Here is a 14,583-nt window from a genome sequence, read left to right on the forward strand (position 1 = left end):
AGTAATGAAGGGATGGAGAGGATTTGATCTTTTTTTGTTGGTGAATGCCGACCCGGACTTCCTTTTTTCTCAGTCCATTTGGCCAGTTGAATAATCAATCAATTCTACATACGAAGAGAGGGAAAACTCGGTCTCTGGTGGACGAGTGTCAAGTAGTTTTGTCAAAAACGAAGTGCTCTTCTCAAAAAATAACTTTTTTTTACAGAGCTCGAGTTGTCATTCCGGTCCGAACCAAGTCCTTCCCATTCTCCAAGTAATGCACACAAATGGTTTTCCCTATTGAGAGTGTCAGACCCAACTTTTTCCAGTAAACAGCTTTCTTATTTCCACCAGTCCTTCTCTCAGCATTCTTTGTCCTGTGGTCACTCTCAGATTTCCTTTCAAACACAATCGACGCTCGTCCAACCTTAGCAAATACAGCGACTATTATCCCCCTTACCTTGTTTGAATTGCCCCTTTTATTCCGGTCTTCGATATGTCTTGTAAGAAATCTGTGTCTGTATGTAAACATACTGCTGGACAGAGGACAGTCTTAATTCCGAGGTATTTACAATTGACTTTGATTTTATTTGTTGTTACAATCTCTTGTATGTAAGTACAATTCTTAATAAATAAATTAACTGACAAACATTTTTCCAAACAATAATTATACTCATGCCTCAGAGCTCTGGCATACATACATACGCACATATTTATATTGGAGTAGCTTCCCCATTCCGCGAACCATAATAGTGTTAGTATACATGAACTAAAGTGTTATCAAAGTATTTGTACAACAATATCTTATTTGTGTTATACAGTCGCTGCCCGTGTGTGGTGTGTAAATTCAATCGAAGATTGTCGAAACGCGACCTCATTTTGCGGCCTAATCATTTAGCACAGTTGCACGTCGTAAACAATTAAATACAAGTATTTATCACTTATAGCACGATTCAAATATTTCGTATGTAGTTTTTAAGATCCTGCAATCTGATACAGTCGAATCATTCCAATGCATTCATACTTGACTCAATTAGTCAACACATTATTTATTTTATAAGGAAGCTGATTCAATTGAATTAGCAGAAAAGGAAATAAATATATGTATCCATAATTTTCATTAACATTATTAACTATAAAAAATTTAAATTCTACTCTACGCTTGGCTCTTACATGTTATACTTATTAGCAAATAATGTCTTTTCAGACTCACGTGTTACAGATACGAATATGTTAAATTAATGAGCAACATTGTACATATGTAATACGTAATGTTGCATTGGCGCCTGTTTGAAAGCTAAAAAAACTTAACTTATGTATATAGCACACATTAAATCAGTTTGACGAAGTGTTTCTTTGAAATGGTTGGCAGTAATTTATACTCGTAATATAAACTCGTAAAAGCATCAAACGCAGTACAAGTTTGTTGAGGTGAGTCTGTCCATAGCAGAATTTTTACTCTGATAGCGAAGACGAGAGAGAATTCCATTTATCCATAAAGAGAACGTGACATGGAGAAAGTTTCAAGTTTTCACATGAAGAATAGTTGGTAAAATCTAAAACGAAGTCGTCGCAGTGCTGCCTTCTTGAGAACAAGTGTAGTGTTGGCTGGTTTGGTTTTAGACGTCATCAATAAGCGTTCTTTGGGATGACAGCTCATTTATACGCCGCTTAGTGACCATTAGCCTGGTCAACTCCAGAAGACTTTGATCGAGATCTTTCTCCTACATATCGGCCAACCGGGTATTTCGCTTCTTACAACCGCCAACTAATCTCGTAGAATCCTTCTTTCTTGTGGCACACGCCTATAAAATTCATTATACGTAGAAAGTACATAGTTCCTATAATCTATTTTAATATTTTTTGTTAGCTCTACCATTTGGTAGACGATTTTTTTCTCAGATTTTTCGTCTTTCCTTACTCAAGTAACATTCATAATCAAATTTTATTATTAATAGCCTAGAAAAACTTTTTTTCATAAATGTTTATAAGCACGAAACCCGTGAGATGATCTCTTTGGTAAAATTTTACATAAGTTAGAAGATCTTGGGTTGTCGAAACTTTGCTGTGTATAGAAGTAGATGTTTGTTCAAGGTACATGGGCACACGCTAACGTTTGGAACGAGTAAATATGTTTTTAGCGAGGGGCAGCAGCGTCACTCTATGAGTTTTCATTCCTTAGTAGATTTCACACTTATGGGAAACTTGAAACACGTTTATGGAGGAGAAAGTTCAGTCAATGGTGTATCTTGCTGCTCCAAGTGCTTCCGAAGAATCCATAACATTGACGTAGTCGATCGGGACAATATGCCTCGGGTTGTGTTTGCAATTTAATTCAAGTCTCTTCTGGTTTTGGCACTTACTGCTCAAACCGTTCAAACCACCAAAGTTAAACTATTTATATTGTGTAGGTTAGGTCATTGTAGTGGCGACGCATATTTGGCTTGCACTGATTTTTGTGTATTAGTTAGTTAACAGGGGGCTCAACAGTGCATGGGTAGATATGGAACGAACTGTATGCAACTGTAGAGTCGCCTCAACTGTTTTAAAAATAAGCTTCATTCACTTTTACTAGGTTTTTAGAACGCGGGGTAGTTTGAGATTTCTAGTTTCTTGATAATGTGCCAATACCACTGTTTAACACTGAGCAATATTATTGATAACAAAACCATGGCGTCGTTGAGAGTAGCATGTTGGAGTGGAGGGTGCAGGGTGTAGTCCAAAACGAGGAGGAGGAGGCGAATGGGGTGCGGAGAGCTGAATAAATCGACAATTGAACTTACGAACGAGCAGGTTTAATTGAGAAAGGAGGGAGAAAAGTCGTAACCGTATCACGACCCCACGTAAACGCATTGGGTGTGGCCATCTATGTATTTGGCGGGGATGGAGTCCTCGACCGGCTGCACTGCCGCAATTTGCCACTGATCTCGAACCTGGATTGAACAAATCACACATATTTAGCACATCGTTGCTCTCATTTGTTCCCGTCCCACCGCTAATGCATCCAAACCACAGCGGTCTCATTTTTCTTCCATGTTTCCATAAATATTTCATGCTTTGTTGCAGGGAAAGAAGTGAAAGTGGTTGTGCGCTAATATTCGCTCTGCTCTCACTCTTTCCACTCTTTTCTACATTAGCCTTGTCAAGAAAACGTATCCCATCTCGTGGTGCAAGCCTGTCTTCACACTTAGGATTAGTTCTTTTGACAAGGAACTGTAGAAAATTGCCTAGCCGATCTCCTACGTTCTCCTCAATCTCATACATACAGATATGTTCATAAATACAAATACATGCATATAAATATTTTGGCGGAAACAAACCTGATATTTTAATCATACAAATGAAATCGCAATTAAAAGTAGGGCTTTGTTACCTTATTAAATACTATCTAAAACATATAAATATTAATTTATTCACATACTTGCTCTACTCTTCTTAATACTCGGAGAAAGTTGTTTCCAGCCAATTTTTTCAAGTCTTCAGTCGTCCATTTTGGATCCTCCAACAGCTTTGCAAATAGATTTGGATACTGCACAACCGAGAAGAAGCAAAAGTAAATATGTAAGTTGCGTGAAAGTCTTTAATGAGAATAAATTAAGTTTAGATTTCTGACCTTTGAGACATCTTCCAGTCCTCGTGGAGTGCTATGAAATAAAGAATTTAAATTTAAATTTAAATTGTGTCATAAATTTAGAGAATCTATTTTTATAAAATTTTCATAAAATCTAGGCGAAAAGATGAGATGCGACACACGGCGAGAACGAGGGAACAATTCCAATGGTATTTTCCTTCAAATTCTGTTTTTGCTGTTTGAATCAAGTTGCTGAGTGAGTGCGTAGTCTGGGGACTCTCTTTAATCATTACCATCATCATCATCATCAACAGCACTCTCACACTTTCTCTGCCAACATTCGGAAAATAGGGTGTCAAGCATTTGCTAAAGAGAATCTTCTTCCTCCACTTCTTTCTCCCCAATACAGAACTGCATAACACGATTACTTTTCGAGGGACGTTATACCAAACAGAAAATAAGTACATGCATGTGCATAATATGTGCATAGATGCAGATAATACGCACTTCTGCCCTTTGATAAAGTGAAAGCTAAGGAATTTGTGCTACACAAGCCATCAAATATAAATACCAGTATTTAGTACCAGACTTTCATATATTCACAAATTTAGACTCCAGCATTTCTCAAAATGGCCCATTGAGACACAAAATAGTTCCAAGTTTTGTGAAAGGCTTTCTGACATGGGAAAAATTTTATGACTACATAAATGAGGCTATTTAACCAGGAATGTGCAACCCTTTGTTTTCAAATTGAGCAATTTCTGAAAGTTATTGTCGCCCTTTCATTGGATCTATTATTATTTTTAATTTAAATTTTTGTCAAATGGTAGCACCATGAGCTTATCGAACCGTCCTGTCCAGCAGTCTATCAAAGACTTCCGTAAAATTTATGTCCATCTGTCCCGTTAACCGATCGACTAGAGATTTGTACGTCCAAAATTAGGAATTGAGATCGACGAGTCAAATCGGTTCGCAGGAAGACTGGTGGGCATTAAAACCGCATTTACTTTTGGTGCAGACTGGAGTAGATTTATCTATGCCTAAATATTTTTGGGAGGTGAAGCACTTGGGTCACGTAATGGATATGTGAAGAAAGTTAAGATTTCTGACGATATCAAGTGCCATAGCGTAATGGCACACTGTTTTTTGAGAAATGGTGGAAATAATCCGATGGTTTTTATATATTTAGATAGTGTCAAATGTATGTAAAGGTAGGTGTTGGCTCAGATTTCCAAAGTAAACGGTTTCTAAAACCATACGATCAAACCGATATTGTAATATTCTCAATTTTTCGATTTCTTGGGATTCAAATTTCGTCTTTTAAGAAAGAGAAAGCTGAAAATGAGAATTCGAATTTCATAGTGTGAGATTTTCTAATACGTGTAATATTAGTACTGACACAGTATTACTTGAGCTAGATAAATGCACAGGAGGCTAAAATTGTCTATTAATTTTCTACTAATTTTGATGCAAATATTAAGCAAAGATTTTCAATTTAATGAATATCTTAAACAATTTCATATGAAAGAATGGCATAGGTAAAATTACACATGATAAAATTAGAAACTTACTAATTTATCCCGTCGAAGCTGAAATATATATAAAAACATTTTAATTAGATAATTATCAAGGTATTTAGTATATACAAATATTGATATGCTAACCCAGCTCCAATCCCAACATGGTCGACCCCCGCAACATCTCGGATATGATTGATATGAGCTGAAATACGGATATAACGAAAAAATGTAGACATGATGCGACATGCTTATTCGTCCACCATCATCAGTTAGACAATGCTACACACATTTCTTCCAACCACATGTACATATTTCAAAAGACGACACGTCATGAAGTTGAGGCTTTTTCATCAAGTATGAATAAACTAAGCGTAACATTGGTGAGCTTTTTTTGATGGACAGAGTGCAAGGCTTCCTTCCCGTTAGGATCAATAGAATAGAATTTTGGTGGCATCAACGAATTCCAAATGCCGAGGAGGAATTCCATAATCGAACAAAAATTTGGCTTCCATTATATTTTTCTCTTCTGACGAGATCAAAATTCAATGATGCCGGTCTGCCCTTTTCGATTTGGGATGTCATATAATATTTATTATCGGACGACTTTGCCATATGCATTACAATGGAAGACTTTCCCTTTTGCATCCTGATACCTACTTTCTTCGACGGAACAATGAAATCTATTTTCTATGTACGTATATTACGATCCGCTTACACGACGAGTGACATTCATACTTTTGTACTTACTCCACTCGTGACTCGCGACAATAATTTTTACTGGTTCACGTGTATAATTTTAACTAAAATTGCATTATGCAAATAACCCAATCCTATAAATTGCCGAATCTTGATACTATTGCTCATACTTTTCCACGACATTTTACACCACGATATAGCTAACAATACTATTAAAATGCCAACGAGATATTTACACCCATATGACTTGAAACCTTCACAGCTAACCATATATACATATCTGCCAACCAAAAACGACCAAAAACCAAGTATTTAAAACATTTCGTCTTTATGCAATACTTTCTATACACGGAAAAGGTGTTCATATGCCAAATCTGAAGCCACATTTATCTATCTTTGGTAAAAGAAATTCTTGAAAAATGAAAAAAAAATCCATGTTCAATTTATCTCGACACACTTGAGTGAAAAAGCAATAGGAGAAAGTTTTGTACAGCCGAGTGGTGAGTATGTAGCAGACGCCAAATATCATTTTTGTGTTGAGTTTGCTTGGCATGATTCCGTCGAGAGCTAAATTCATCGATTACTTTTTTTTCTTTCCCCAGCAAACCTAAAGACATCCTTAACCAAATCCTTTGACTGGAAATTGTATCTTTGCCCGTTGTTGGTATTCACATAAGCGAAAGTTTGATTTTTAAGATTGAATTTCTTCAGGTGTTCCTCAAGAGGGCTGGTCCTTCTCCCCCACTTCTCTCTCCCTTATGGGGAAACACAATGAAAGCGGATTTGATAGGTTTTTTTCTATAATAAAACTCCACAAGATTAAATTCCCCACTTAGCAACTCTTTGTTCTGTCTTGTGCCATCCGTCCACCGCTTGGCACGAGCGATCCATACAAACGACATTAAGCGTGGTCCAAAGTAATACAGCAGTGTCGACAACCAACCGCATAACTAATTTCAAGGCACGTTTCCAAGTGTAGCGTAAAAATTCCTTTTGGAAATTGGTACTTTTGAAATCCTGCAATATCAATATGGCCACGATATTTTGAAAAGTCTTTCGCACACCCTGAATCCGTTATCCATAGACATGGAATTTCCACATGGAACATATTACGCAGAAAAGAGCTAAGCTCAAAGTAGCTACGGTATGATGGGAAGAAGATTGAGTGGTAGTTGACATGACTGACTTTGGTCGGCATAGTAAACCCTTTAACGAAAGGATTGTACTACTTGTGTGCTATGCTAAGAGATGCTGAACGGAATTCATAAAAAGGGTTCCTTTATTAAGTGAGGAGGAGAATCAGTCAACCGATACAAGTTCCGGTTTCGACTTGGAAAGCTTTTCCTTGAATTTAAATTTTTCGCCAGCCCTGTTGTCGTCGCAGTGAGAGTAGTTCATATCGAGTCAAACTTGGTCAGATTGACATGATTGCAAATGGTGAACGTCTACCAAAATCTGTTACACCCTGCCTTGCTCATGTCTCGTAATTCCAATTTTCGTAATATATTCAATTGGGAACACGAGGAGGAACAATTTCCGATACATTTGTACATGTGCTGGAATTGTGTTGGAGTAGAAAGAAATGAAGTGAAAGCGAGAGAGAAGAAGGGAAAGGAAAAAAATGTCAGGTGAAATGATTGGGTAAGAATTGCGATTGTGGGACTGAACCGAAAAAATGACAGCAGCGCATAATGGAGAGGGAATGAGTTTGATGGTGAAGAGATTGCAGTCAAATATTTCATATTGCAAGGCAATGACTAAATCATTCAACGGAAGGAGATCGCGGGCAGGTTGTCGGTGGTGCCTGTCTGGATTCCGTGTCGTCGTCGTCGTCGTCGACTGTACCATCACATACCTTCGAAACTTGGGTATGCACGTGTATAATCATATTAGTTCCCATTTTATTCTGCTTCCTCCAGCCAAATTTTGTTCTTCGTAATAATTCATTTCCACATAGATACGCAAGGTAACAGGAGATTTCCTCTCTCCCACTAACTTACATATTTCACTGCAAATTAAGTTTGATTTCTTGTTCAGCGTCCCCGCTGTCAGAACTCCTTTTGTTCCCCCTCAAAACACAACGGATGCATGCAAACGACTTTCTCCACTTCACTTTTAACGATATTCAGTGTCTTCATGCAATATAAATGCTCTGGCACAACAGAACCCTCTCTAAAGACAGGATTGTTGGCACAAGACAACTTTTTTGTAGAACACGGGATCACAGCGGAATAATCAACTTCTCAACTGTTTCCTGGAAAATTAATTGGACTAGAAATCCCTTTCAGATTGATGGAGAGCAACTACTACGACTTACTACTTGATCTCTGCATACTCCCAAATTCCCCAGCTGCAAAGTGTCTCTTGTGTATGAATCTGAAAAGTCGTCTTGTTTGTAACGTTGTTCAAACTTAATTACGTTCCTCTTCAAGGTAATGTAATATTAGGGAACGAAATGGGTTTCTTAACATGAACACCTCTTCCTAACTTTTCAGTCTCACTTCCTCCTATCAAAATAATGGAGATTAACATGAGAATTCTTGACACCATTATAGTGAACAATCTGTATGCACGCATATACTACGCATGTACGTATATATCCCCATCAAATAATGAAATCCATTTTGACATGCCTTTTTGAAAACATTTTGAATCCTAGATTTATTTGATGCACAAAATAAAACGAGTAATAAATAAATATGACTTTTCTCAGTTCAATAATAATCTGGATAATCTAATATTTTTTTGCACTTGGTATGCAAAAAAAAACTTTCTAATAAAAAAATTTCATAACTCCAGAAGTGTAAATAAAGCTTGAAAAATGGTACAGAATTCAATAGTTGTATATGAAGTTATATACCTACCCGTTCTCGTTGCATTATGCAAAAACCACCATAAAAAATGTACAGTGCCCCTTGGTGAGATAGATGCATATCAATATGCTAGGAAGTGTGGTGGCGTCTACCTTGCCTGCCTGGGAACATTTGTAAGCCTAACCACCTTTCCTCACACCTATCACCACTTCAGATCAGATATACTTTTTCTTCAAAACTTTTTACCATGTTTTAGCCCCAACATTGAACATTGAAGGAGGAAATGGAGAGCTCTAGTTGAAATACATTTTTTTTTCTTTTCGAATTATTTGCATGAACCCAACCTTGTAAGTTGATCTTGATCTTAGAGGTGCTTAAGCGTAAGACTAAGAAACTCTGAAAACTAGATTTTATCACACCCAAAAAGACTTGAACCGTGTTTAATCTACTAGAATCTAGAATCCTAAAGTGAGTTCTTTTTTTTCAGGAGCAAGCAAATGAAATGTTTATAAAATTTCCCGACGTATCTCAAGCATACGAAATGCTCAGAAGAAAATCTAAAACTTTAACGGCTGAAATACAAGTCCATAATTCAAGTGAGAGAGAGAGAGAGAGAAAGGTTGGAAAATCCACTTGAAAAAGAAAGAATATGAACCAGGCTTTTACAGATAAGATGCATTTTTGTAGGTTTGACTGTCTCTTGAAGGTGCGGAGTCACCATGTGGGGGTTTCTGGTGTGAAGGCTAAGGTTCATGTGTATGTCGGTTTGTGTTTCCTCCTTCGGCTGAGTAAACGATTGGTATGGAAGGGCACGCCGGAACTTTTACGAATTTGGGAATGAGCGTCTTCCAATATATCCGCCATAGTCATCATCATGAAATAAATTAAATTAATCAATTCCCTTTAGCCTCGACATAAGTGGGACCACGAGAGCGAAAGCAAACTTTGAACTTGCTAAATTCATTTTGCCCTGGTTTGTTTATTCGCCGTTTGGCTGGGCTGCATTGCATAACAGATTACCTACGAGCTCTCCTAGTCTCTCGGCACTTTTAAGCATTATTCCCTCCCTGCCAGTGGAGAGAGCATCAAAAGTCGGCTATGTCATTTTGCTAAGGAGGGGAGCTTGCGAGGTTGATAATAACAGATCTTGATGCCCTTTGGATATGTGATAGGGTCTCATGAGTGTACTAAAACCCTGAAGTGGTTTGACTCCATGGCCACATTTGCGCCCGCCACACCCACTCAAAAATGCCCAAAAAACGCTTTCACTCCAGTTTTCACTCACTCAAATCCACGTCAAAAATCCAATTTTACTCGGATTTTGAAATTTCTTTCATCATTACACTCCCAGATAGTTGCTTTCTTCAATCCAATATCAAACCCAATTTTTTCGAAATTTTTAGTATTTTTAAAATTTGAAATTCTGAATGAGGATTGTTGTAGTAATCAACAACTCAAATTACGCCTGCGAAATAATCATCAGCAAAATTGAGTTTGATATGGAATTGAAGAAAGCAACTATCTGGGAGCGAAATGGTGAAAGAAATTTCAAAATCCGAGTAAAATTGGATTTCTGGCGTGGATTTGAGTGAGTGAAAACTGGAGTGAAAGCGTTTTTTGGGCATTTTTGAGTGGGTGTGGCGGGCGCAAATGTGGCCATGGAGTCAAACCACTTCAGGGTTTTAGTACACTCATGAGACCCTATCACATATCCAAAGGGCATCAAGATCTGTTATTATCAACCTCGCAAGCTCCCCTCCTAAGAGGTTTCCATCTAATACTCTATAGGTAATCGCCATCCATATATTATTCCTCCAGGTCTGTTGATATTCTTTTGTAACTAGTGGAGAACCTCGCTCAAATTGAAATATGTATGTTCCCATAAACATCCACCAATGTTTTATTTTCCACTTAAAAACAAACTGGTGAGCAAAGCTGAGTGAATAAACTTCATCTCAACGAAAAATCCTTTTCCGACAAATAAAAAACGAGAATTGTAGTCAATTTTCATCTCGGTGATGGCTGCGGGAAAAACTTGTCATAAAAATAGTTCGTAAAGTTGGTAATGGGTGGACATGGAATTTCGAATGTGTTGAGAAAACCAGTCCCATTTTTTGATTATTTGAGGCAGCAAATCCAAGTGAGGAGTGAGTACTTAGTGATGGGAAATTTTTGTACCCTGACAAGCAGAAAAACAGTTAAACCCTGAGTTTAATGTGCCTGAGGAGAAAGTGCTTTGCCAAAGTTATGTTATGAGCATTTTGTCAGGATATGTCAGATTTGATACACATTAAGCTCTGCTTTGGTGGTAGTGCACTTTGGAGGGTGAGATACCACGGGCTTTCGCACTCTGCACCATCATCCAATTTTTCAGATTCTTGTAATGCTGCCCAAATGGGACAACTCTAATGTCGTATTGGTCAGAGATTGAAACTTCCGAGCCTCGTACTGCCCTCAATAACGTGTACCTAACCCCGACGCCAGACATTACATACAACGCGCTTTTATTGCTCATGAGTGCGGAATGTACACCAATGACTTACCAATGACGTCGGTGATGCTGGCCGACCCTGTAAGTCATAAGGATAAATACAAAATGGTGAAATAATCATTAATAGGTAGTATTAAATTCTAGCATGCATAATTAATCCTGAAAAAATACTCACCATTGCAGGTGATAAAGTAGTTGTAGAAGCTAACCTGTATACACACGCATAAAAATGATATTTGACCAACAGTAATTAGTTATATTTTCCAACAGTAAAAAAACGAACCATTACTAATCCTCCGTTCGAGCTCTAAAATTTATATGAAAGTGAAAATTCAAGACATACAAAACAATTATCCCTAAATATTCAATGAACTTACTAGCTCACGAAGAATATCGTCCTGTAATGTGTTAAAAATAATAGTTTAGGTAATGTCCAAGTCACAACGACAAATGTGTATTTATGTATTTGTCCAAAGAACTCACCGGCACATTCCTCGTTGAATTACAGATTGAATGAGCAGAAGAATGGCTGAAAATTACCTGAAATAAATTTAATAAATAATTATTATTAAAATATTCATTCATATTCATTAACTAGCAACTAATTATTCTCTTACCGGCGCTTTTGTCACATTTAAAGAATCTCGCATCGTCTGCACTGACACATGTGAAAGATCCACTACCATTCCAATTCTATTCATCTCTTTTATCACTTTCTGCAAGATGAGAAACAAGTTTTTAGATACATATTTGTCACAGATGACGTTTAGCTGGGTCAATTAGTGGGTGCAATCAAACGACTAGAATATGTATATATGTATGTACGTATTTATACACGATTGAACATCCTGCCGCATTCAATGAACTCTCGGCAACCATATTCAACACATCAAACTTTCTTGTGATCAAAACAAGCTTGCAAACATATTGCACTTATCACCCCTCATCAAAGGGATACACCATTTGGCTCAAATTGTAGAATAAACCACCGCTGACTTTACTCCTTGGCTAAACTTTCACTTTCTTGAGGAGACCACTTTTATGTAGTGAAAGCATATCTTTTCGATTGAGTAATACAGGTCTCCTTTCAGTTTACATTGAAGTCAGATTCTGGTATAATTTAGGTAATTATAGATGTACACAGAGTCGCTGATAACATAATCAGTACTAGTGTACCACACTCTGGAGAAAATGACTTCGTTGTGCACAAAAAAACAGACCTTTGTTTAATAACAGGTGTTTGCATCTTAACTATGCACATTTTTATACTTGTTTCGCAATTTGAAACATCTCTACTACTCACGAGTACATCCATGCACATTTAGATTGTATGTATTTATGTCATTAATTGGAAGGTACATTAATTGCAAAACTATAAAGATATTGCATAAAAGCAATAGAGCACTATTCGCATCGGACACGTTTGCCATAAACTGGGCAATGCGAAAGGAATACAGATATGCGAACCGTGAGTTAATTTGATTGTGTGCTTATCGTTCAAACTTTACTGTTAAGAACTTTTGATGTTGAAGTGCACACCACACGAGGAATAAGTTTGCTTTCACTGCCCCCGCCGCTGGCGGCTGGCTGTTAGATTGGTCAACGGTCAACTCTCTGAGAATCGCGAATCGGAATGATGGCGAAAGGAAGGAAAGTGAGCACGTTTGCTGTCCACAAGTTCCCACATTCCCATCAGACCACCGTGCTCATGAATTTTGCATCAGTATTTAACTCTGATTCACTTAGGGGAAAACTCTCACAAATGTAATGCAATTCAACGCCAATGTTTGGACTTTATATGGAAAGCTTTTTGTCGAATGGAAATAGAAAACTTGGGAATTTACTCCTAAAGAATTTAGAAATTGCGTTTTTCATTTTCTATTAAAAATACAACTGACTGAGTCCTGGCAAAAACAACTGTGTCGTAACCTTTTATAACAACTAAGGAGCTGAACCTAACAGAATCTACTTATACGAATCTAATATGTATTATTATACAGTTCATAAGGATAAATAATATACGATTGCTAAATGGTTGGTCCATAATTCTTTTCATCAAATCAATAAATTACATAAAATTTTAGATCATTGTGTTGGAGCTGCTTTGTTGTCATCTCGGCACAAAAATAAATTTCATATTCGATTGAAGAATTAATAACTCTTCTTTTACATTAACTTAAATTAAAGGCAATTGAACACCGACGAATTTTAGCTCGTTCTCGTGAGCTTTCGATTAAAGTTGTCGTAAAAATATATATAGATTAAAAGTTAGTATGACATTTATAGCCCACAGTTTTAAAGTTATTTTACGGTTTAAGAAAGTTTTAGAGGAAGAATTACCTTTCCAAATTCTTTTAAGCCTACTTCTTTTAAGCCACTGGTTTTGGTTTTCTGATTCGGGTCATCTATGCCTGCCGCATAGTCGGCCCTATAAAAAGTTAATTAGTATTACTACTGACTATTTCATCTTGCAACGTCAGCATTGCACTCATATTCTGTATTTTCATAGAAAGGCTGATGCAAGCAAAAAGGAACTGAAGTTACATAAATTGGATTTAAGTAGAAATTTGTTTTACTTTGTGTTTCATTTGGTTAGAGTTCATGAGCAATTCTGAGTCTTTTTATTAGCAAAAGCAGATAAGAACTTGTAAATATATAGCGCTGAAAAATAGAGTAATATATGGATAGATTAATATAGGACAAGTAAATTCTTACCATGGAGTGTTGCATGTATGAGTGAGAGTCAAATATCGTGCTGGAATTGTAATTATAATTATTTTAGAGAATCCGTATTTGTTGGTCTTACTTGAGACCTGCAAGGTTCATACTGTGGTACATACGTACAATCATGCAGTTAAATATGGTTAATCGTTACCTCCAAGATTGTAAAACATCCTCAAGACAGCAATGCTATTTCCGATAGAATGACCTCCTTCGACACCAACCATGCTTGCTATTTTACCGCGCCGATGGGCCGTTTCAATTCCTGTACATTTTACGACACATCATTTTAGGAGCAACCTTCTTGGTATTATATTTGGAAGCATCGCCATTCCATATCACAGATCCCATCAGGGTCTCCATCCCACAAATTCTTCCACATTTTTCCTCTTTTCACTAAACTAGGAGAAATAAAACACACTCCGATGCTCTATTCTATTGCGACATGTATTCCGCTTCGCCAGGGTCTAGACTTGAATATGAACTTTGGAACAAAGGTAGTCTACCATGAAACGATGTTCGTTCATAGAAGTTGGACTCGCCCATCACCATGTCGGATACATCATTCCAATCATTTTTGGAGGGACGTTTTATTTTATTATATCGCTTTCCACCAGATTTTCCCACTCTGGAACACTCAGCGTTTTGCATACTTTTCCTCATCCCCCCACATTGACGACAACGACGACGTCGACGACGCCTGGTCTATTGAGGGAACTTTTCCATGCAAATGGAACTGCCAGCCCAACGACGGACTTACATTTACGATAATACCCAAGGCTCGATTCTATG

General features: G+C 37.3%; 1 protein-coding gene across 2 annotated transcripts in view; it reads right to left on the reverse strand.

Annotated features, from left to right (window-relative positions):
• Window positions 1-536: 536 nt before the first annotated feature.
• LOC110842206 (dipeptidase 1) overlaps window positions 537-14,583 on the reverse strand; it is a 76,962-nt gene continuing 62,915 nt past the window's right edge. For both annotated transcript variants that reach the window (XM_035846927.1, XM_035846926.1), the window contains exons 9-22: window positions 13,946-14,056; window positions 13,786-13,825; window positions 13,411-13,498; window positions 11,688-11,786; window positions 11,554-11,610; window positions 11,448-11,468; window positions 11,354-11,377; window positions 11,246-11,279; window positions 11,123-11,149; window positions 5,215-5,272; window positions 5,122-5,139; window positions 3,593-3,623; window positions 3,401-3,508; window positions 537-2,912 (exon numbers count right to left, since the gene is read on the reverse strand). In XM_035846927.1, the coding sequence (XP_035702820.1) occupies window positions 2,811-2,912; window positions 3,401-3,508; window positions 3,593-3,623; window positions 5,122-5,139; window positions 5,215-5,272; window positions 11,123-11,149; window positions 11,246-11,279; window positions 11,354-11,377; window positions 11,448-11,468; window positions 11,554-11,610; window positions 11,688-11,786; window positions 13,411-13,498; window positions 13,786-13,825; window positions 13,946-14,056 (818 nt within the window). In that variant the 3' untranslated portion in view covers window positions 537-2,810. The remainder of the gene's footprint in view (window positions 2,913-3,400; window positions 3,509-3,592; window positions 3,624-5,121; window positions 5,140-5,214; window positions 5,273-11,122; window positions 11,150-11,245; window positions 11,280-11,353; window positions 11,378-11,447; window positions 11,469-11,553; window positions 11,611-11,687; window positions 11,787-13,410; window positions 13,499-13,785; window positions 13,826-13,945; window positions 14,057-14,583) is intronic.

Source organism: Folsomia candida, unplaced genomic scaffold (genome assembly GCF_002217175.1).
Source record: "Folsomia candida strain VU population unplaced genomic scaffold, ASM221717v1 Fcan01_Sc001, whole genome shotgun sequence".
In the NCBI taxonomy this organism is placed as follows: domain Eukaryota; kingdom Metazoa; phylum Arthropoda; class Collembola; order Entomobryomorpha; family Isotomidae; genus Folsomia; species Folsomia candida.